The 24,478-nt window shown below is 42.9% G+C and overlaps 1 protein-coding gene across 1 annotated transcript; it reads left to right on the forward strand.

Annotated features, from left to right (window-relative positions):
* Nucleotides 1-333: 333 nt before the first annotated feature.
* chrnb2 (cholinergic receptor, nicotinic, beta 2) lies at nt 334-24,163 on the forward strand. The gene is made up of 6 exons (XM_051956319.1): nt 334-791; nt 3,156-3,301; nt 6,413-6,457; nt 11,005-11,114; nt 15,935-17,063; nt 22,203-24,163. The coding sequence occupies exons 1-6, from the start codon at nt 707-709 to the stop codon at nt 22,353-22,355; spliced, it is 1,668 nt and encodes a 555-aa protein (XP_051812279.1). The 5' UTR covers nt 334-706; the 3' UTR covers nt 22,356-24,163.
* The last annotated feature ends 315 nt before the right edge of the window (nt 24,164-24,478 follow it).

Here is a 24,478-nt window from a genome sequence, read left to right on the forward strand (position 1 = left end):
TACAGTTTCTTAGTATTACATTATTTTTTAATGTACATTTATCTACTGCTTCACCAAAAATTACACCATAACTGTGGAGTAATTACGCTCCAGGTTACATCTTCAGCATGCTCACCTTAAATTTTGGAGAAAAACAATGAAAACAACTATTGATTTTAACCCCCTTCAGCTCCTGCGTGTTTGTTTTCCTTCCCCGCTAATCGCCGCTAACAGAGCACTTGTGAATATGACAACACGGGCACCAAGTTAACAGCAAGCAGCCTGTGTTTATGTTCAGGGGGAAAGCGTGAGGGAGGAACGAGGGCGAAAAGATGCAGCAGATGCCAGAGAGACGGCCGAGAATCAGGAAGCGAGAGCGGTTTGTTTTTCTCTCAGCACTGGAAAAAAGAAAGGGAATAAAGCCTCCCTCCTGTGCGCAGTGTTGTGACAGCTCAGCCTGAAATCGACCACTAACGCTGGAGTCTGCTGCAGATGGAGGGACGGGAGGGGAGGAAGCCGGCGAGGAGAGACGAGGTGAAAATAATCGGAAGCTACAAAAGACTGGCAGTCGGGGAGAAGGAGTGCAACACGGCAGAGCGGAATAGATGGAGACAGTGGAGACAGGAGGGACAGCGATAGAGACATTCAGACTGGTTGACTCATTCTCACGAAGTCAGATCTCGTAAGAAGCGTGCATCGAGCTGCTGACGTGCTCCAGCCGCCGGTGATGAGTAACGCCACGGTTCAGGGGCTTTGCATTTCCCTACACATGGATAGAAGTGGCCGGACGCAGAACTCAACAACACCACCGAGTGCGTTTGCATCACACAGTTAAGCCCCAAAATTATTCATAGCCGTGCCAAATTTGGACTTGGAGTGAATTTTTATTCGACCAATAGGTTTCCTCTGGCTGGAAATGACACAAACAAGATAGTATGACCTTATGTTAGAGATTTTAATAATGAATTTTAACTAGTTCTACGTTTTTGTTGCATTTTTATGTGAAACAAGATGTCCAAAATCATTCCTACTCCTTGAAATTGGTGCAAATATTTCAGAAAATGCTAATTGTATCTCATTCCAGATGGTTCTGCTATTTTCTACCATGTTCTAGGACATTCTAATACACTAGAAACTGAGAACAGATGATGCAACACTTCTCTAAGCAGTTCCAAGTCAAGATTGATACCAGAAAGTGCCAAATTTAGATTAGGGAATTTTCATTTGACCAATAGGTTTCTTCTGGCTGGAAATGACATCAACAAGATAGTATGAACTTATGGAAGAGATTTCAGTGATGAATTTTCACAAGTTCTACATTATCAGTTGCATTTTTGTGTGAAATAACATGTCCAGAATCATTCGTACTCCTAGAAATTGGTGCAAATATTTCAGAAAATGCAGGTTCTGTCTCATTTCAGATGCTTTTGCTAAACATGTTCTACAGTGTTCTAGTACACTATAAACTGAGAACAGCTGATGCAGCAGTTCTCTACTCAGTTCCAAGTCATGACTGAAACTAAAGAGCTCAGTCAGAACCTCCAGTTTCACATTGTTGCTGCTCACAAGATGTTTAAAGTCCATGAGGTCATATCCAAGTGTTTTCAAGGATCAGCACCAAGAGCATCCTGATCAATGTGAGCACTTCTGGTAGCAACATGTCCATCAGACACTCCAGCAGACCAACAACAAGGCTGGTCTCCATGGATCAGACCAAGGAGGACTCCATTTCTCCAAGACAGACACACTAAAGCTCAGCTGGACCTGCAGCACTTCTCTACTCACTTCCTGCTCAAAGTCATGTCTGAAGGAAACGGCATCATGAGAAAAGAGGAAACATGGAGATTGTGGAGGAGAACATCAGGCAGTCTGCAGAAAAACTGCTCCTTGGGCAGCATTGGAGCTTCCAACAAGATAAAGATGTGAAACATGGAGATAATAATGTGAAGAAATGAAGAGAAAAGAATGAGACGATGTTGGAGCGACCCAGCCAGAGTCCAGACCTGAATCCATCCAGAATGTGTGGAGGAAGTGAAGAGCAGAGTGATGGAGAGGAAGCCTTCTTGGAGCTGGAGATGGACACTTGGAGGAACTAAATCCCAGTGGAGACCTGCAGAAACACTGTTTGATGCTAGAACTCCTCATGGACTGATGTGAGGGAAAATGAAGGCTTTGACACCGATTGATGAAATGTTAGGGCTGGACCCGAACATCCGAATATTTGGCTCATTCCACTGTCCTTCTGCAGCCCCCCCGCCTCCTGTTGGACGTTATGAAGCGGAACAAATATTCGGATATTCTTCATTAATCGGGGCCAAATATCCGGAGCCCAGAAACCGCTATTCGAGCCAGCCCTAAAAAAACGTAGAAAAGAACATAGAAATTGATAAACATTCATCATTAACATATTCAATGCAATATTTTACCATCTTTTGTCACTTGTTTATGCCATTTCCAGCCAAAAGGAACCTAAAGTTGACATATGAATGAATAATTTTGGGCCTTTACAATTTCATTTTTGTGTATAGAGCATGTGAGCAATGTGAGTTAACTATAAAATCTATCTATAGTATCTACTGTATGCAGTAATAATGTTCATGAGACACATTTTATGCACTGTTTCTTATCAAATACAGTTGAATTCCTTCATACCCACTGTAAAAACAGAGTACAATACGGTTTATTATTGGTGTGGGATGTGAAATTAAGACACACCTGCTGATTTTGAGCATCTATCGTGAACTTAGGCCTCTGCAGAGCTTTAAAAAATGAGAAAATTTCTCTTTTTTTGCTACTTTACTTGTGACCAATTTGGAACTGATTGATGTGGAGAAAAATAAAGGCTTCTACACTCGATTCTTGAGATTTTTCAGTTAAAATGTGAAACAAAACTCATAGAAAACAGTCAAATTCCCCATTAAACACCTCTAACACAGTGTCTTACTGCCTTTTGTTGCTCGTTTGTGCGATTTCCAGCCACAAGAAGCCTTTTGGTGAAATGAAACTTCACTGTAAATCACAATTTGGCACGCCTCTGAATAATTCAGGGCTCGACTGTATCGGATATGATAAAAAGTCCTTTTTCACAGAGCGCCTGGAGAGACACAGATGGCTGCGACTGTTTTGGTCTCCTGGTGGAGGCAGATGATGGTGATGATAATGTGTTCTCATTACAGGCGGCCTTGGGGCAGACACGGAGGAGCGCTTGGTGGAGCATCTCCTAAACCCGGCCCACTACAACAAACTGATCCGTCCTGCCACGAACGGCTCCGAGCTGGTTACCGTGCAGCTGATGGTGTCGCTGGCTCAGCTCATCAGCGTGGTGAGTGAGCTCACATCTGGCTCTGAATCTCTGCGGTTTAGTTTGTGTTACACTGAGAAGGAAAACTGAGATTATAGTCATTATTTGTGCAAGACTGTTTGCTGTTCCTGCTGAAAGCTTAAAATGTAGCTAAACTGATTTCTTGACCCCGGAGTAGTATTTGTACTTCAGTAAAAGCAGCACTAGCATTTGACATTGCACATTTTTTTGTTTGTTCTTGCGCGCTATTTGCTCTACAAGTAAAACATCTAATAAATTGGACATTTTGCATTTTATATTTACCTTAATACTCCGCCAGGGAACTGTGACGATTGGCGTATCTTTATCCGTCTGTTACTCTGTCTGTGTGCAACATCACTCAAAAACGGACTAACGGATTTGGATGAAATTTTCAGGAAAGGTCAGAAAAGACACAAGGACCAAGTGATTAGATTTTGGCAGTGATGCGATTTATAGTCTGGATCCACGGATTTGTTAAAGATTTCTGAATCATTGCGAGATAGCGGCACGGCGTCACTGTAACCATGACATTTTTATTGTTGATTGTATTTTTATTGTTGATTTGCATGGTATCCGTACTTTGCATTTGTATATTGTCTATTATTTTTTATCTCTTTCCTACCAGGCACTGGCCTTTTAATTCTGGCAGGGGGGACAGCCGATGCAAACTAGCCTTTTGGCTAATTCGGGTGCATTTACATTTTTTTTTATGTATATAAAATGTTTATTAATGTGCAGTGTCCCTCCGAAACATAAAGAGAAAAGAAAGAAAGAAAGACAGCAAGTGAACACTGTCAGCTGCCTGCTGATGATCACGTGATTCTGATCCTACTACAAATCCACCGCTGCGGACTTATTGCGACTTATATGTTGGAAATGATACAAAAAATTTACATATTTAGGTCACACAATTCGTACACACACATAGCACACGCCTGTGCTCAGCGTAAAGTCATTTTGTTTGTGGGTACCTCTATATTAAATGGCCACATCCTATAGTCCCGTGATTTCTGCCACAAAATTTTCAAGACTTCAGTTGCCGGAAATGATACGACTGAACAGCCTTGGCGGAGTACTGCGCTCTCTGAGTGCTTTTCCTGTTATTTACTGCACATTTTTGCTTATTTATGTGTATTTATGGTGGTGGGAACTGTACTCTTTCTGCTCTAACAATCTAATTTACCATTATTTGGAAACCATGTAGACATTACAGACGTGCATGAATACTATTTTGCTGTATCTTTTCTTACACATTATTGTTTTTTATACACAATGAAAGTGGCAACACAGCAAAGGAAGTACAAAACACTACAACTACAAGTTCTGTCTGGAAAATGCCACTGAAGTTAAAGTGCATAGTAGTGAAATAGAGTTAAAGTACTGCAGTAAATGCTCTGGTTTGGTCCCTCTGACTGATATATTGTTATAGTTGCTGAGTTAAGCAAATTAATAGTGAAGCGTCAGTGTGTCAGAAGCTGCTGCAGGTGTCAAGTCAAGAAATCTTTATTGTCCCCGCGGGGCAATTTTTGGTGCAGCCAGCAGCAAACAACAGACAAAACACAATAAAATGAGATACGCAACAATAAAAATACACAACAGAAACAACAATAATCAGTTAAATACAATAGAATACAAGATAAATAAAAACCTAAGGAAAGTTAAAATGACCACAGAGCGGACTGCCTTATAAAGGCGTTAAAAACCGTTCTTTGTTAAGAAGGCCAATGGCACCCATGATTTTTTGAATCTAACTGTCCTACATATAGGCACTTGAAACCTGCGTCTAGAAGGAAGCACCCTGAATTCGGAAGCTAGAGGGTGGCTAGGGTCGAACCGGACGAGATTTGCCTTTTTTAAGGATCTAGTCTTGTGTACAGCCATGGCCATAAGTTTGGACACAGCATGACTTACTATGTCTGTTTTGATGTCTATTACAGAACATAACTAATATTTTTTGACAGCATCAGTTTAATTAGTCAACAAATCAACAAGGGATATAATATTATCAATAAATTCCAACAATTGGAACAACTTTGTTCCCAAAACATAATATTAGAAGAAAATAACAAAAAAATGCAGTACTTTCACAACCGAATTTGGTAAGAATAACAAAGTGACAACAAACTCTTTTGATGTTTTTTTAAATATGAAACTTAATATAGTTCTCAGGAGTTGTGTACTGTATTGTAAGTGACAATTTTGTGGTATTTTCTAAGATTCACAAGCGTCATGGTACTTGTGTCCAAACTTATGGCCATGGCTGTAGGACAGAAATGTCAGTTAGTCGAGTGCCAACGATTTTGCTGCACATTCTGACAGGTGGAACTACTTTCTCGAATGGAACTGAAAGGAAATCTCAGAGCTTGCCAGTAGCAGTACCTGAGTGGAGACGGGAGGCTTCTCCACGCACAGTCGCCTAAATAGCATCTAGCGTCTTAAAATGCTGACATATTGTTGCATCTACTGATTTGAGGCATATCGGAGACATCAGTAAGAAGTATTAGAGCTTCAGAAAGCACAGAGATATGATAAAAATTAACACCAGTATGCATTTTTTTTGCGAGGAGTGCAGCCAAAGTGGGCTGAAAACAGAATTTTTTCTTTCTGAGAAGTCACTAATCATAACAAAATTGGAATTTTCTTACGCTCCAGATCATCATCATGACAACAAACAGGTTAAATATTTGCACAGTGTGTTAGGAATTAGCAACATGTATGAAACTGACCACAAAGGTAGCACTTTATATGCATTATTCAACGCCAAAAGGCACAAATGCAATCAATGTGAAAAGATGCCCTGTAAAAAGCAGCTGTGTAATGTCTTCTGCATCTCAGCAGGAGCTTTTCAAGTCTGAGAAATTAATCCTGAAGTCATCATCAGGGTTGGCTTCAGCTTTACGACTTCAAATGTGATACAAAACTGGAACACCGAGTTCGAAAGACGTGTTCTGAAGCGTCTTCAGATTACAAATCAAGATATGTTGAACTGGCTGCATCGATTTGGTGCTGCCTGTTTGAAAACTGTCACCCACACAGAATTGCTGCAATGAAATCACAGCTTTTATCTCAAGAAATTAAAGTTTTTAATTTGCATTTCTTCTTCTTCTGCAGCACGAAAGAGAGCAAGTGATGACTACTAACGTCTGGCTAACACAGGTGAGGCTTCCAGCTGCTTTTTCTTATTTTTAACCACAAACACAGAAAAAAACATTATTAAAATGCGGCACAAACAATGAGTCAAATATGGAATTTTGGTTGTTTTTATGTTAGATTTCACAGTGCTACAGTCAGGTCAGTGCAAGTGAGTCACAAACCGTAAGGGAATTGGATGGTAGTCAGAAATGTGACGGTGAAAAAAGGAAGAAAAAAAAAAATCCTCCCTCCACAACATACTGCACTATATGGGGATTTACATTATATAATCGAGTTTCACGGCGTTATACTAGCAGAGCATGATGCATGAGTTGCGGTGCAGCTACCAGAGGGGAAAGATGCATCTCTGCGTTCCATGTTTCACTGGTTCTGTGGCGAGCAAAGTGTAAATCTGCTAATGTGCAACAGCAGCTATGAAAAAGACTGCTGAAGTGTCGCACAGCAGGAGATAAAGACATCAGACATGCAATACGCCTCTTTTTTTTGCACCTGAAGCAGAGAAAATTGCTGATGCTTTCTGCAGAACCTCCATTTGAGTTGTGATTTGGAGGAAGTGTGCCATAAATTCACCCAGTAATGATAATGCAAGTGTGACTGAGCCGTGACCCTGAACCTCATGGCCGGCCCTTACAGCTGAGGCCTATAGAACATCGTACATCCTGTAGAGATCACAGTTAGAGGTCACACAAAGACACAAAATGTAGCCATGTTTACACACCGTCAACATTTGCTTCCATCTGAAGGCAGGTGTGAGAACAAACTGCACAGAACTGTGTTCAATACGGACTCGGATTTACAGTATAAAACAGAATATGTAATATTTAAATGCCAGATAATGAAAAATGTACAATATCTCTGTTACTTCAAGTTGAACTGTATTTGTATTTGCTTTTATGTAAAATTAAGTCCTAATGGTTTCAATTTACTATATTAAAAATACAGACCCCACAGCAGGAAATCAATGCAACAAAAGTCATTAAGATATTCTATTGGATTCCAGTCAGTCCATGTCCTCCTTTCCTTTTGTTCTTCTGTAGAAATTTTTGAGATTTAGTTCTTTGGATGGTTCTCATGCTGGAATATTCCTTCTTCCAGCTTCTTGTCAGCCAGTATTTTGGTTTATCCTCAGACATTCATCTATAAATGTTATGTTTGAAATGGGGCTGGACCTGAATATCCCGAATATTCGTTCGCTATGGCGGTATTCGGACATTAATTTCGATATCCGGTATCCGATATTGATATCGGCTCATATCGTCGTGTGATCACATAAACAGATACACATGTCTATGATATACACATATGTCTATGTGATCACCCCTTCCTCCCCCCAGACAAAAATATTCGGAGCTCGTCTCTTCCCTTCGCCTTCGGCCCACTTCGGCTCATCTCAGCTCCTCCATTCGTGTTTCTTACCACCACCTGAATGGCCGGGTTGCTGCCGACTCTGACGTCACGCTTCACTTCGTTGCATAAACACAAGAGAAGATGCCGAAGACCTCTGCTGTTTGGGAATCCTTCAGTTTAACTGAAGGCAAAACGAGGGCAGCGTGTAAAATTTGCGTCCAGACAAATGGATCCAAATACTCAGACGGGTCTCCTCCGGTCCGGGAGACCAGACGAATGGATCCGAATATTCGAGCAGTCTCTGGCTCTCCACCCCCCGTCGGACGTTACGGAGCGGAACGAATATTCGGATATTCGTCTTTAATACGGCCCGAATATCCGGAGACCAGAAACCACTATTCAGGCCAGCCCTAGTTTAAAATACGAAGCAAGGATGTTTATCATGTCCTCTGTCCACAGAGGCTTATGTTCTGAAGTGTCTTCCACACTGTTTGAGCTTCAAAGAAACTCTGATTTCTATTGATAACCCCTGTGTCAAGTCTGAATCAACTGCAGTCTGTTTTTCCCAGCTAGATTGTGAAAGTAGTTCACTGTCTGTGGAGTCATTTTAGGAGGACGACCACTGCAGCCATGATTAGTGGTACTATGACTCCTTCTATACCTCCTGATTACTGCTGACACTGCTTAAACCGGCTTTTAGCTGATCTTCCTGTATCCTTTTCCATCTTTCTGAAGTCTCACAATCAGATATTTAGATTAATCTGCAAATTCCTTACCATGTGGGGCCATGACGCAGACATTGACATGACCTATAGGCCCAAAACTGACAAAGTTTCTGCTGTTCACAGCTCATTTCATAACCATGTTCATGCAGTTGGGCTGGTTGGAAATCACAGGCATTTTCAGTTTAGTTTTAGTGATCATAAGGGTTTTGTTGCATTCAGTTCTACTTTGGGGCCTGAATTTTCAATATATTTGTATTTAAGTGATATTCACAGTGGTGTGATGTAGCTCCATTGACGAAACAACCCTTTAAACACCCTCCTGTGCAGACATAATGTAATGTGTGTTTAGTCACATATACACATGCTGCAAGCAGTAGCACCCGAGGAAGTCAGGATTTACGACATGTAACGGAGCGTAGAATGATCATCAGCGCTGTATGGATTCCTCGCCGCCGCTAGTAGGGGAGCCAAGGACGGCCGTCCCAAGCCAAGGCAAACTGTAATGACCATCATGCATCACAGTTACTGCAGAGCGCCTAGAGGGAGCATTACAGCTGAAACCTGGTCATAACAAAGAGTCACACCGAGCTGCTGTTGCAGGTCACAGAGGCTTCGGCGTGCCAATGTCAAACACTAAACCACAACACGGACAACAAGATAATACCGGTCTTTTACACAAGGACACGCAGAGGGGAGGTCTGCCAATGCATGCATGGAGCAGCCTCGCCGTACGCCATTTTAATCATAGTGATGGTCTGTGGCTGGCTGTGTTTTAAAGACCATTCAGGGTCAACACGAGTGTGATGCTCTTTGGCTTGTAGTTGAAAGTGTGACGAAGGCACAGAGAGGACAGACGGCACAGGATGTTCCCTGGGACTACATTTTAGTTAAGCCCAAAGTGATTCATACCCATGCAAACTTTTGGTGTACAGTTGTGCTCATAAGTTTACATACCCCGGCCAAATTTGTGAAATACTGTCCTTAATTTTTTAGCAAATATGTTTGTTAATGGAAACATTTTCTTTCATTTAGGGCTGGTGTTTAGACAAAGCTATTTATTGTCATGCAATTGTATTTGCTCTGATCATTCATGTTTTCATTAAAGAATGGAGCACATTTTACAAATTCTGCCAGGGTATGTAAACTTAGTCAAATTTTTTTGAACGAGAGAGTTTTTCTAACTGTAAATGACATAAACAAGTAACAGCAGACAGGAGGACCATGTCTTGGAGATCTTAATGATGAATTTTAACTATTTTTACACCATTTTTATCCAAAATTATTCCTTCTTTTCCTTAGCAAACTGTTTCAAAGTCTTTATTTTCCTCCACATCAGTAGTTATAGTGTCTAACAGTGTTTCTGCAGGTCTCCACTGGGATTTAGTTCCTCCAAGTGTCCATCTCCAGCTCTTTGAAGGCTTCCTTTCCATCACTCTGCTCTTCACTTCCTCCACACATTCTGGATGGATTCAGGTCTGGACTCTGGCTGGGCCGCTCCAACATCTTCTCATTCTTTTCTCTTCATTTCTTCACATTATTATCTCCATGTTTCACATCATTGTCTTGTTGGAAGCTCCAATGCTGCCCAAAGAGCAGTGTTTCTGCAGACTGCCTGATGTTCTCCTCCACAAAATGTTTCCTCTTTTCTCATGATGCCGTTTCCTTCAGACACGACTTGTAATTGAGCAGTAAGTGAGTAGAGAAGTGCTGCAGGTCCAGCTGAGCTTTAGTGTGTCTGTCTTGGAGAAGTGGAGTCCTCCTTGGTCTGATCCATGGAGACCAGCCTTGTTGTTGGTCTGCTGGAGTGTCTGATGGACATGTTGCTACCAGAAGTGCTCACATTCATCAGGATGCTCTTGGTGCTGATCCTTGGATTCTTCTTGTCCTCTACCATTCTTCCAGTGCAGGGCTCACGTCTGTCTTCCTAGCAGCTCTTTGACATGTTTCAGTGTGGAGCTCCTTGGACTTTTTCATCAAGCTTCAAACTGTGGACACTGGACCTTGAAAACACTCTGATATGACTTTATAGACTTTAAACATCTTGCGAGCAGCAACAATGTGAGGTTCTCAATGAGCTCACTGGTTTCAGCCATTAATACCGACTAGAGAACTCCTGCATCAGCTGTTCTCAGTTTATAGAGTATTTCAACATTCTAGAAGATGGTATACACTAGCAGGAACATCTGTAATGGTATAGAAGTTTCATTTTCTCAAAGGTTGTCAACAATTTCAAGGGTATAAATAATTAAAATGCATCATTTACATCTCTGGCACAATATTTTACTGTCTTTTATCAGCCAGAAGAAACCTCTCAGTCAACAAAATTCACTATAAACCAAAATTGGCATGGGATGAACAGTTTTGGGTGCATATATATTCTGATGTGTCATATTGACCGCTGACAGACTTTCTTTTCTGCTCCTCTAAGTCGCGATTGGCAGACGAGTGACTCTACATTGTGTTTTTATTTGTTCTCAGGAGTGGCAGGACTACCGGCTAACTTGGGTCCCGGAGGAGTTTGATGGGATGCTGAAGGTCAGGCTGCCCTCCAAACACATCTGGCTGCCTGACGTGGTTCTCTACAACAAGTGAGTCTCTTTGTTTACCTCAGAAAGCTTCCAGAAGACACAAACATGCCACAAAGATGCACAATAAGAGCACATACAGTCCTCTTATTAATCTGATAATGCTTTAATGCCAGCTCCCCCGGTGAGCCGATCCAGCTGCTGTTGTTGTGAGTCACATCAATTAAATAGCCAGTTTCATTGTGTGTTACATACAGGCCCACCACATGTGGCCGAATACGTCCTCTGTCATCTCCTCGTGTTGCTCATGCTACATTACTGTACCTCCAAACCTCACGAGACACTTCAAAGACGGAGTCATCTGCACGACACACTCGGTCCGATCAGCACATGCATCTACAGTAGCTGTATGGCGATACAGCAGGTGTGGGCAGTTAATCCACAAGAATGGACTTGGTCATGAAGGCACGCAAACTGCTCTGCTGTGTTCTTGGCTTGATAAATATGCAACATTTATGCAGTATGCATGCCAGGAAGCGCAATAATTACCTCTGTCTTTGCATTTTAACCCTTAGGGCTAAGTTCACATCCTTTCTTCGCAGCTGATTCACTCTCGAAGTATTTGTTGCAGCAAACCGTGGTGCATATTAAATGAAACCACATGACTTGACCTTTCCGACAACGCTAGTTGCTTGTGTGTGCATCGAATAGTCGATGAGAAAAATAAATGCAAATTTGCATCAGACTGAATCATCGCTACAACCTTCGTACAGCTCCATGTCAAGATTTGTTAACTCAAACAAGACAGATGTGATTCAATATAGAAAAAAGGAAATTTATTCAATACTTGATTAAATGCTGGATGGCTGCAAGTACAAAGGAATAAATTCAATCTATGAAAATGCACCAAAAGATTTCCTACATTAAATGAATTCAGTTTAACAACACAGTTATTTTAAAGGAAATACTTCCTGCTTAACAAGATTAGCAAAGTGAGGAGAAAGTGGGGCAGGATCAGTCCAAAAGTCATGCAAAAGTCAGCCAAAAATAATCCATACCTTGTTGCAACATACATAAAATTTTATATCAAGATTTGTTAACTAAAACAAGGTAGATATGGTTCAATATGGAACAAAGGAAATGTACTCAATCATCAATTAAATGCTGGATGGCTGTAAGTGCTTGCAAGGAGTGTGGCCTAAAAAAATCTAGATAATAAATTGAATCTATGCAAATGCACCAAAAGATTTCCTACATTAAATGAATTCCGTTTCACAATATAATCCTTTTAAAGAAAACCATTCCTGCTTAATATTAGCAAAGGGGGTTTGGATCCTGCCAAGACCCTGCCAAGACCCTGCCAAGACCCTGCCAAGACCCTGCCAAAACCCCGTCAAAAATAACCCATACCTTGGCAGAATGGTGTTTTGGCTACGCAGACTTAAAGGGGTCAGCAGCATCCATGTTACCCAAACACAAGCATTTGTCGTTGCAAACCTCATCCAAACAGACACCAGCGCAGTCAGACGGGAAACAATCTAACAGATGGACCTAAATCATGTGAATACAAACAAACAAAATCTTTCAGTCCACAACCTTCAAACAGTCCTGAGTGCATCACCTACCTCAGAGTCCCAGAGAGGAATCCATGTGGTAGCCAACAGACAAAAGGCGGCCATGTTTCCTCAGGTGCTTTAAATGCCCTCAGGTAGGGGCAGGGCCATGGGAGGAGTTGACCTGATTCTATGGTGGTGTGTTCAAGAGCTGTCAGGAAATAATGAAGTCACCTAAACTCAAGTGTTTCTGCTGCTTATACAATAAAACTAGATATTAATCTACACTGTAAGTAACAAATCGGGTTCATTCGACTTAGAAACCTGAGTTTTCCTGCTGCCTTAAAGATGAGCTAACTGTACCCTGGATGATTATTTGTGAGAGAAACTGAGCAGTCACATCATTCCACTCAAAATGTCAAAGATAACAGAGTTTGACAGGCATAAAAATTGTAATTTTTTTGCATCAGCAAGTGCAACCCTCAAAGGCAAGTCAGGAAGCAAACCAGACACTTACGTTGTGTTGCTCAAGCTGTTACAAAGAAATCTGAGGAATGTGGAGAGGCAAAGCACAAAAAAAGAACAGTGGAAAACCAAGAAAGCTGTCTAATGAGAAGTTTCTTAGAGTTTCTTCTTTGAGTACCTGGAAGAAGTCGAGCAGCGTCTGGCAGCTTCATCTGGAACTGTTCTAAGGCTTGGAGAAGTTTGATCAGAAATAGCCTCAGTGGAAGGGCAGAAGCCACGAAATACATTTTTCAGAGGAGAGAAGCAGTTGAAAAGCTGAAATATCACACTGATTGAGGGTAGATCAATGGAGAAGAGTCCTTTGGAGAGATGAAACAAAGTTTGAGATGTGCAGCTCCAGTTTCCAACAATATGTGAGACAAGAGTTCTAGATAGGTATAAGAAAGCATAGTGGCGGCCTTTGGTGAACCATGGTGGAGGATCTGTTGAGGTTTGGAGCTGCATTTGTTTCACTAGTGTTGAGATATTATCTAAATTTATGCAAAATACAAACAAAATTATGATTAATCTTGCCAGTATTTGTGACAGTCATTTGAAAATAGGTCTATTTTTGACCATGACTACGATCCAAAGCTGATAAAACACCCTCATTATGGAGTAAAGTCTTCCAGAGTCCAAACTTGAGGATTATAGTTGTTTGGGATCATCTGGACAGTCAAACAAATCAGAAAGAACCCTGTGAAGGAAGGATGTTACAGAAAGAGAGTTTTTTTTTTAGAATTTATGACAGGATTGCTTGAGAAAACTTCAAATCAGTCGACCCAAAAGAGTTCAAGATGTGCTCAGTGCCAAGGCAGATTGTACTAAATACTACCATTAGCCTCTGTCTGTTTATTTATTGAATTATTCTCTTGTTGAACCTAATAATGCAACTGAGAATTGAATATTTTTGCTCATTACAGCTTCAAACACCAAACTTAATAGTAGCCTTTCACTGTGAAAGTGCAAATAAGTCTGTAAATAATCCAAATGTTCAGTACGTTGAGCTAACTAACCCCAACTCTTCACATGTAAAGCTGCGTGTTTTGGTAATTAGAGTTCGCCTGCATGTCTGAGGCAGAGCCGGATGTTGCGGACCACTTGTCTTAATGTAATGGAAACCGAGTGTCGGCCTACAGTATGTAAATCAACTCGGAGTACAGTGATCTGTCTGGCCTTCTCCTCTTTCCCTGCCTCGGTCCCCACTTCGCCAAAGATTAAAAGATCCCTGACCCTCCTAACTCTGGATAAAATGATCCCATTAATCCCGAGTACCCCAGGTCGCCACGCCATCCTCCGGGTGTCCGATGTTTGCGACTGTCAGTCAGTCCAACAGGGGGATTAGCTCGGCTTATGTTGCTAATTTTGAAGGCTCAGTTTTACTTGGTTGTCGAATTCGGAGGAAAGATGGAGATTCTAAGGGCGAGAAGGTGGGTCAGTAATATAAGTGCAGAAATGATGAACTATCCTCATGTGTACGTTATATCGCGCAGCATTAGCCATCATTAGGTGGTTTTATCTGCCAAAATCCAGAGTTAAATAGAAATTCAATCTCCAGCTTTAATGCTGTCAGCTGACTTGTGAGCGAAGTTCTAACTGGAGCTGTTTAATCCGACCCGGTCTGACCAGTGAGCCGAGTTTCCTGTCTAGACTGACTGTTCGCTGGATTCAATTTCCTTGTTTCTTGTTTTTTATATGTGCTGGTTTTTCATGACTCAGCTGACCTCAAAATTTTGCCTCCAGATCCATGATCCAAGACCCTGTTTGTGGCTCTTGGATTTGATAAGTGTGCTGTTTCCGCCCTTGCTGCTGTTTTTGCATTGTCAGAAATGACTTTCGCTAAGAAAAAACACTACAACAACCTCCAAGCAGCAACCTAAATGCTAAAAATGGCAAGTTTTGAAGACAGTTTGTATCGTGCAATAGTTCCCACATGGTTCTTTTACTAAATTAGCCATTTTATTGAATGTACTCACCTGTCTGTGTTCAAATGTCCACCGAAACAATTCCTTATGTCACTATTTTGCAGGCGCACCATCGCTACATCCTGGGCTTAGCACCATCTAACATGAACACAAAAGTAGAATATTTGCATTTCACATAGGCACTTGAAGATCCAGATATCATTAAAGCAGAAGTCAAGAGAGACAACGAAAACAAATGATCAATGTATTGATATTTAACAAACAAGCTGCAACGTGATGACTGTATGAACTATTTCAAAAAACAGTCTAACCTTTGATCCTGTGGTGGGTTTAAATTGACTATTACACACTACCATTCAAAAATTTAGGGTCACCCAGACAATTTCATGTTTTCCATTAAAACTCACTCTTTTATCCATGTACTAACATAACTGCACAAGGGTTTCCTAATCATCAGTTAGCCTTTCAACACCATTAGCTAACACAATGTAGCATTAGCACACAGGAGTGATGGTTGCTGGAAATGTTCCTCTGTACCCCTATGGAGATATTCCATTAAAAATCAGCTAGAATAGTCATTTACCACATTCACAATGTCTACACTGGATTTATCATTCGTTTAATGTTATCTTCATTGAAAAAAATGCTTTTCTTTCAAAAATAAGGACATTTTTAAGTGACCCCAAACTTTTGAACGGTAGTGTATGTACACTGGTTACAGAGCCTTAAGAAAGAGCCTCAACTTCCTGCACTATTGTACTTAAATAGCACTACAATCTTGCCTTTAGTGGAGTCTTATTTTGGTGCAGTCAGACCATTCTCCATATTCGAGACTTGTGTCTGACTAGTCACATAAATGTCTAAGTTTATGTCTAATACTGTTTTTTTTCTTGTCTCTTAGTGCCGATGGGGTGTACGAGGTTTCCTTCTACTCCAACGCTGTAGTTTCCTATGATGGCAGCATCTTCTGGTTGCCACCGGCGATCTACAAATCCGCCTGCAAGATCGAGGTCAAGCACTTCCCGTTTGACCAGCAGAACTGCACGCTTCGCTTCCGCTCCTGGACCTACGACCGAACCGAGATTGACCTGGTGCTTCGTGCCGACGTGGCTAGCATGGATGACTTCACGCCCAGCGGCGAGTGGGACATCATCGCCCTGCCAGGAAGGCGAAACGAGAATCCGGGGGACCCGACCTATGTGGACATCACGTACGACTTCATCATCCGCAGGAAGCCGCTTTTCTACACCATCAACCTCATCATTCCGTGCGTGCTCATCACCTCCCTCGCCATCCTGGTCTTCTACCTGCCGTCGGACTGTGGTGAGAAGATGACGCTGTGCATCTCTGTGCTGCTGGCGCTCACTGTGTTCCTGCTGCTGATCTCCAAGATTGTCCCTCCGACTTCTCTGGACGTCCCTCTGGTGGGGAAGTACCTGATGTTCACCATGGTTCTGGTCACGTTCTCCATCGTCACTAGCGTGTGCGTGCTGAACGTACACCACCGTTCGCCCACCACGCACACGATGCCGCCGTGGGTCAAACTGGTGTTCCTCAACAAGCTCCCCGCTCTGCTCTTCATGCGCCAGCCAAGGAACAGCTGCGAGCGCCAGCGGCTTCGCCAGAGGAGGAGGGCGCAGGAGCAGAAGGATGGCCAGCGCAGCGGGGAGGCCGGGGCCCTGATGGTGGGCCTCGGGCTGAGCGGTGCCTCCGGGAACGGAGGGGGAACCTCTACGGCGGTCTTTGGCAAGGAGGACGGTGACCCCTGTACGTGCTACGTGAACCGGGCGTCCGTTAAACAGTTTGGAGGGGATCTGGGAGGAGCAGGAGGGGGATCCATGGATGGTCTGAACAGGGTGAGGGATGGGCGGGAGGGCGGATCCGGAAACCTCCCGAGGGGGAAGCAGGCGGCAGGAGGTCCAGCTTTGACTCAGGCCCTGCTGGCTCAAGCCTGTCCGGGCTTCGAGGAGGCCGTGGAGGGAGTCCGCTTCATCGCCAACCACATGAAGAGCGAGGATGATGATCAGAGTGTGAGTATTACATTACATAGTTTATTAAAATCTGATAATGATGGTGGCAATAGAGAATAATAAAAGTTTCAAGAACCAGCCAGCAGGTGTGAAAGGCAAGTTATGGTCCCAAAATTACACAATTTATCAGAAACAGATGTTGCAATCTTCAGACATTCAATTTTCCACTGGTCCTTGAACTAAGCATTTGCAGTTCTATTAGGAAAAGTAAACAAATCTAAGCTGAAAATCTTGATATTTCATCAAAAATGCTTGATTATCAACATGCCTCTTTTAGAAATTTGACAAAAAAATATTTGAAGCTACTAGATACTGGAAAAAAGTAAAAATTCTCTGCTCTTCAGCACAACTGAGAAGCCATAACTGACTCAGTTTCAACCAACAGTTACATAATAAAAAAATTTGGAATATTTTTCAGCTGAACTGCAGGTTGTGTTTACACAGAGTAGAGAGGAAATGGTTTACAAATGGTACGTGGTGTTGGACGATACATTCTGCATGGTGAAACATCTTTCCAGAGTTAATGTGCAGAGTAGTGGGAGGAATGTAGAGTAGGTAGAGGTTGTAAAAATGTAAGTAGTAGGATATCTATAGTATGTACAGTTACCCGTTTTTTTCAGTTTGGTAACAACTGTGTGCACTTCAAAGAAAGTACGTGCTGAATCCATATTTTTAATGATTTCTGTCATTCTAACTGCTGCACAGAAGACATTTCTGAGTTCCCTCTCCTTCTTCATGATTATTCTGTTTCCATAGAGGTGCAGGACTTCATATTGTAGTGAAAATGAGCCCACAGTGAAGAAATGTGACAAATTTGCAAAAAAAAAAAAAAACACATCTGACTAAATGTACAACAGTAAACCCACAGACAACTATCATATCTCTGTCTGCTGTTCATCTTAACATTGTAGACGTTACTTTTTGACTGTAAATTTCCTACTTTAATCAAGCAGTCTAATAAATCTGATGTAGCTTACCTACCTAGAAACAGAGTGAGCACCAAGCTAGGGAACATTATGGTTAACTTTAAGGTGCTAACGGGAAAAGCAGAGGCCGGTGGTGACCAAAACAAGAGCTAAAATGAGAGTGAATATTTACTGTATCTGCTGTATGTTTGTTGGATAGAGCTACACATTATATTGCTACAGCAGCAACATTGCATTGTACACGATAGTCACTGAAAGTACCTCCAACAGATGATGCTATGACCTTTTTGCAGCTTGATCCAAACAGAAAACTTGACTAATCAACGAGAAGTCTGATTAAACACCATCTATTCTAATATTATACTATTTAACTATTCTTGGATACACTGAGTTTTCTTGTCTTTATTTCAAACAGTTTGTTGAGATGCAGGTGTTAAGATTTCTGAGGCTCAGGGAAGGAGAACACCACAAGCGAATGCAGGCACAATGATATATTTACAGAAAGGAACAGCAATAAGTACTACAAATCCCAGCAGCAGTAAGCTAAAGGGAACTACAACTCTAACAGAAACTCTAGCGCCTCTAATGGCGGGCAGACGAAAACAAAAAGTACTGAAAAATCAAGATTACCCACCAACAGCAGGCATTACCTGGGCAGGAAAGCTAAAGGTTAGACTGAAAATACTAACAAGATTCCACAAATTATTAGCTTAACAATAGGTAAATACAGAAGAGCTATAGAGGCCTAAAGGTTCTTACACAATAACTGAGCTGAACAGAAACAAAAGAGCGACAACACTCACTATGAAACTAGATATAGGACACCAGATGACAAACCGTTACTTTTACTACTAAAGATCTATAATTGTCGAAAGCACGGACCTCAACTATGAAGCCGGAAAGAACAACCGGCGATCTCCTCTGCTACAAATCAACAACGATACGAACCTACCAAATTTCTGATACAAACTGAGACTGCTCGTGCTGAGACTGACTGTCGTCTGGCAACTACGGAACGGAGAGGGGGGCTGTGATGAGCTGAGGGACGGGTATCCAGGGGACTGGAGCCGGGTAGTCGTGACTGTGACGGCAGATGTTGGTGAGGGAGTCAGAATGGGTGGTCAGCTGGAGTTGGTGTGGTCTGGGCTACAAAAGAACATAGACAGTTACTGGGCATCTACAGAACTTGGCTAGAGTGAAGTCAAGTCGAGACTGACTATGAGTTAGGGCTGGACCCGAATATCCGAATATTCGTTCGCTATGGCGGTATCCGGATATTAATTTTGGTATCCGAATATTCTGTCCCCCCCACCCCACCCCCCCACCCGGGTGGACATTACCGGGCGGACGTTACCGGGCGGACATTACCTGGCAGAAATAATATGCGTTACTTTCTTCCCTCCGCCTTCGGCCCACTTCAGCTCATATTGGCTCATCTCGTCCTGTGATCACATAAACATATACACATATGTCTATGTGATCACCCCCTCCTCCCCCCGGGACGAAAATATTCGGAGCTCGTCTCTTCCCTTCGCTTTCGGACCACATCGGCTCATGCCGTCGTGTTCGGCTCATCTTGGCTCATCCATTCGTGTTTCTTACCACCACCCTAATGGCCGGGTTGCTGCCGACTCTGACGTTACGCTTCACTTCGTTGCATAAACACAAGATAAGATGCCGAAGACCTCCGCTGTTTGGGAATTCTACAGTTTAACTGAAGACAAAACGAAGGCAAAATTTGGACCCGGGAGACCAGACGAACGGATCCGAATATTGGGCCGTCTCCGCCACAAGCCGCCCCCGTCGGACGTTACGGGGCGGAACGAATATTCGGATATTCGTCTTTAATGGGGCCCGAATATTTGGAGGCCAGAAACCGCTATTCGGGCCAGCCCTACTATGAGTATTCACGATCCAGCGTAGAACTGATGACTGGAGCCTGAATATATTGTGTGGAGGTAGTTGGCTGATTGGCTCGAGCACACCTGCTCCCGCTGAGCACCAGGATTACCCTCACCTGCTGTCGCCTCGGTGCCCCAAAAACCTAAAAAGGAAACAACAACGAAGGGAGGGAGGGGCCCTAACCAGAGCCTGTAGTGGCAGCCCTGACAGCAGGCGCCACATATGCATGGTAAAATTAGCGATGGACAGGACAAATAAAACACGGAAAAGGAAGATTTGGTTGCAAAATGAAACTCAACATCAGCTGTATGACTATTTAAATAAGCAGCACAAAGCTCAGTGTGAATAGTACAAAGCAGGATTTTCAGGTTTCTTTATCTTCTGTGCAGACTTACTCACCTACAAAATCACCCCAATCGTTCTCGAATGATTCATTCTTTTCCAGATAGCAATATTAAAGTCATCTGTTGAAAATGAATGTATTTTTTCAAATAAATATGTCAGATAAGCTAAATATCGTAACATCAGATTTCTTTAGTATTGTGCAGCCATACTTGTGGACATTTATAATTTAATAACCTGACCTGACAATAAGACTCTCAAACTGCCCAAGTAGGCAAGAAAATAAGATAAACATCTTGGTGATATTGCCAATAAACCTTTTATTGCTGCAGTTTACTGCTGTGACAATACAGACGTCAATATAGTCTGCTCATAACATCAGCCTCGGATTCAGCTCTTTATTAACCCTTTCCTGTCTTATTTTCACTCACTGTGGGCTCATTTTTCACTGCAACGTAAAGTCCTGCACCTCTATGGAAACAGAGGAACAGTGAAGAAGAAGAGAGGACTCAGAAATGCTTTTTGTGCAAAGTAAAAATGCCAAAAATCATTTTAAAAAAAGACCCAAAAGAGAAACCACTACCGGCATCTTTTAAGCTGGAATGTACATTGCTCAGTGCATGGGGACCACATTTTCCAGGTGTCCATAGCTTTTGAAAGTACTGGAACAAAACTGCATACTACAGATATTTTAGTACTTCTATTTTTAACTGGTTTTCATACCATCTCCTCGATGCTTTGCGTAAACACGGCCTGCAGTTCAGCCGAAGAGTCCCTGAATTTTTGTCATGTGAATGTTGATGGCAGCTGAGTCACTAGTCAGTTGTGGAAAAGAGTGCAGAATATTTAGATTTTTGCAGAATCTAGTTCATGCAAGAAGATTATTTTTGGCTAATTTTTGTGTACAGGGGGTCCTCAGTTTATGACGTCCTCGACCTACAGCGTTTCGTTGTTATGTCAGAACTGGCTACGTGGAATTAGTTGGCGAGTGTAAAAACAGTGCAACATAAACTGTTATCTTCTTGTAAAATGACTAATACATGCATGAAAGTCATTGGTATTCATGGCTTTTCCGAAGAACTGATTGATATCTCGATGCACGTAATGGCTTTTTGAAGTGCCAACTTACGGCGAAAATCGACTTGCGTCGCGGAGTAGGACATAAGTCAAGGACCCCCTTTACTCACATAGAATAAAATGAATTAAAGTACAACAATTTTAAACTTAGATTTGGTTGTTTTTTAGCCTGCAAGTTACACGTTCAAGGACCGTCAGAAAGCTGAAAATCTGCTGATTCTTTCTGTTTCAAGTCTTTCTGGTTCTGATAAATGCTGTCATTCCTTAAAGCTAACATGCCTTTCAAACCTGAAGGCAGGTCTTTGGGTTCAGAAGGTCTCTGTGTGGGCAAAATCCTGCCATAAATCATCTCCTTTCCTGTGAAATACGTGAGCAGCCATAAAAAGCAGCACAGATCGGTGCTGGCATCATGTCATGGAGCCGCTCAGCTCTGCCATTTGAAACGCGGGAGGTACTACGGCCGACCAGGAGCAGAGGAGACGGATCTGGTGACGCAATCGCAGCCCCGTTTGAATATTCATCGCAGACATGTAATTATAGCAGCGGCATGACGCGAGCATAGAGGAGCAGAGCCGAGGAGCCGCTTTTTCTCAAGGCATCTGAGGAGGCTTCTCTGGTGGAAGGAGCTGAGAATCCTCCCGTCGCCATGCCGACCACTCCTCCACCTCCTCCTCCTCCTCCTGGTTCCCATCGCCAGGGTTACAGTGTCAGAACACCCTCCGCCTCTCGCCTCCCTCGTCCTTCGCCTCCTCCTTGACTGGTGTCAGAACTCATCAGCGCTGTGAGGCGAAGCGAGTCTCGGCTCACATTAACCCCTCACCTCCATTAACCCTCCGCATGCTTAAGCAGCCGCAGCGCTCTCACCTCAATCTCTCTTGTTTCACGTCCGCAGGTGAGCGAGGACTGGAAGTATGTTGCCATGGTGATCGACCGCCTCTTCCTGTGGATCTTCGTGTTCGTGTGCGTCTTCGGCACGATGGGCATGTTCATGCAGCCGCTCTTTCAGAACTACACGGCCAAGACCATCACCAGCTCGCCGGGCTGACCGACCCGCCGCTTCGCTGACAGACAGCTTCCCGACCGACCGACCGAACGGGGGACAAAACGCCGGCGGTCGGTGTGGAGGGGGGAGGCGGCGGGGTCGGCGATCCATTTACCTTTATAGCGATGTTTTTTGCAGCGAAAACTACAAGTTTTTCTCGTATGACGATGAAGGAAAAACTTTAACCTTGTCCGGTTGCTTCGTGGACTGACTGACTGACCTCCCCCCTTTTTTCTGGTGGAAGGCTTCCTCCCTCCCCCTGCGCTCTTCCTCCCGAGTGAGGACCTTAAATCAAATCAAAACCCAGCCACTTTCACGCACTGACTGCTTACGGACACCCACCCCACCCACCCGCCTTCAACTTACTCACAAATCTGGACTGATGTCGGTATCAGAGAGGCTCATGTTGATTTTGTTTTCTCGAAAAACTCCACTACGAACTGATTCAGCATATTTTATCATAGCATAGCAGCTTTACCACAGTATAGCATCGAGTATATATTATTAAGATTTCTCTATGTTGTTTGGCTGATAGAGAGGCTCCGGTGGTGTGTTGTATGATTGTATAGATATAACAAGAATGTGATATAAACTGTACCACACAGCCCGCACACCTAAAACACTAAGAAGCAACAGATTGTGCAGGAAAAACGACGTAGAGGAGGCTTCTGTATTAAAAGGAGGAAGGCGGGTTATTACATAAAAGTCAAAAGGGATAAAGTAATAGATTATGCATGGACAGTTTTTTGCTTAGAGTGTTGTGCACCGTAAGTAGAGAGCAGCCCGCTGAGCCAGAGAGCACAGCTGCACCAGATGAGTCCTGAGAAATGGAGGAATCTGAGCCAAGATGGCGGAGAGACAGACCCTCTGATGTGTCGATGTTTTCGAGTTTAAAAGAGGGCGAAGATCAGTTGTGTTTTGGGAGGGTAGGGTAAGGGATGGGGAAATTTACATGTAAATTGGCAGATTATGTGTATTAATACGTGATTTCACACCTGTTTATTTTCTGCTCCGATTATCAGATCTCACTTTTTTTGTCCTCTTTGTTTTCTCCTCTTCCCTGTTCATACCTATTTCAGCGGTGGATTCTGTTCATGTTCATGTATGTAACGTTCGTGTACGTACGCCACCCCGACGCATTACCGCATCTGTGAGATATGATGTTCAGAAGAGCATAACGTACGTATGTTGGTTCCCACCTCTCTCCAGCTCTTATCTAGTCTTCCATGGACCCACATCTCCGACAATAACAGCAGAATTACTGCTCGTTTTTTACCCTTTTTTTTTGGTCTCATTTTAACAACCGAGCAAAAAGCCCCCCCTTTTTTCCAGGCAACTCATGCAAGGGGGAGGAGAACGAATTAAATTTTCAACAAGAGAGAAAGAGGCAATAAGTTATGTAGGATCATGAGCCGAAAAGACAAACAGAGAGGGAGGCAAGACAAACGGAGACAAAAGGACTCCTGCGGTGGTAAAACGCCGTCTAAAGCCGTCGAGTTTTTACGTGAGTCGCCTCCCTTGGTGTCTCTGGAGGACGGAAACCCCTGAACAAGTGTGAAAAGCCCATCGGAGACCTGTGAAAACTGCATGGCGATGGAGAAAGTGCTGCTGCTGCTGCTGCTGCTGTCCACTCTCTTTTCTCTCTCTCTCTCGGACCTTTACACTCTCCTTCCTTTTCTTCTCACACTTCCTTCGCTCATTACGCTTTTCCTCCTCCCATATTTCACCATCTTCCCCTTCCTGCCTCTAAAATCTGCTCCTGTGCACACCTTAACCAGTCCAATAAAGGTTGTAGGTTCAGATTAAACAAATCGTCTCTGTTGCATTTTTTTTTTTTTTACTCACTAAAGTCTGGAAATTACCCAGATTTCCTGTTAATCTTCCAGCACAGGATGGAAAGAAAGAAAGAAGCATTTCCTGGCTTTCTATTATTGAAACTGGCAGCTTCCTTTTTATAATATTCAAACACACACACGTCTTTATTCTTTTAGGAAGCAGGACTTTTAAACAATCATGGGTGTAGCGCCGAGTCAAGGCCAGTTAAAGTCCTTGTTATCCTGCTGCAAAAACAGGAATCAGTACCTGCACGTAGAAACTTCACCCACTTTTTCATTTTGTTATAGATG

Source organism: Acanthochromis polyacanthus, chromosome 12 (assembly GCF_021347895.1).
Source record: "Acanthochromis polyacanthus isolate Apoly-LR-REF ecotype Palm Island chromosome 12, KAUST_Apoly_ChrSc, whole genome shotgun sequence".
Classification (NCBI taxonomy): Eukaryota; Metazoa; Chordata; class Actinopteri; family Pomacentridae; genus Acanthochromis; species Acanthochromis polyacanthus.

Bases quoted from the DNA above. Each gene is read 5' to 3' on its own strand.
- chrnb2 (XM_051956319.1), top strand. From the start codon at position 707: ATGAGTAACGCCACGGTTCAGGGGCTTTGCATTTCCCTACACATGGAT. The intron at 3,302-6,412 runs GTGAGTGAGCTC...CTTCTTCTGCAG, and splicing joins TGGCTCAGCTCATCAGCGTG to CACGAAAGAGAGCAAGTGAT. The intron at 6,458-11,004 runs GTGAGGCTTCCA...ATTTGTTCTCAG, and splicing joins CTAACGTCTGGCTAACACAG to GAGTGGCAGGACTACCGGCT.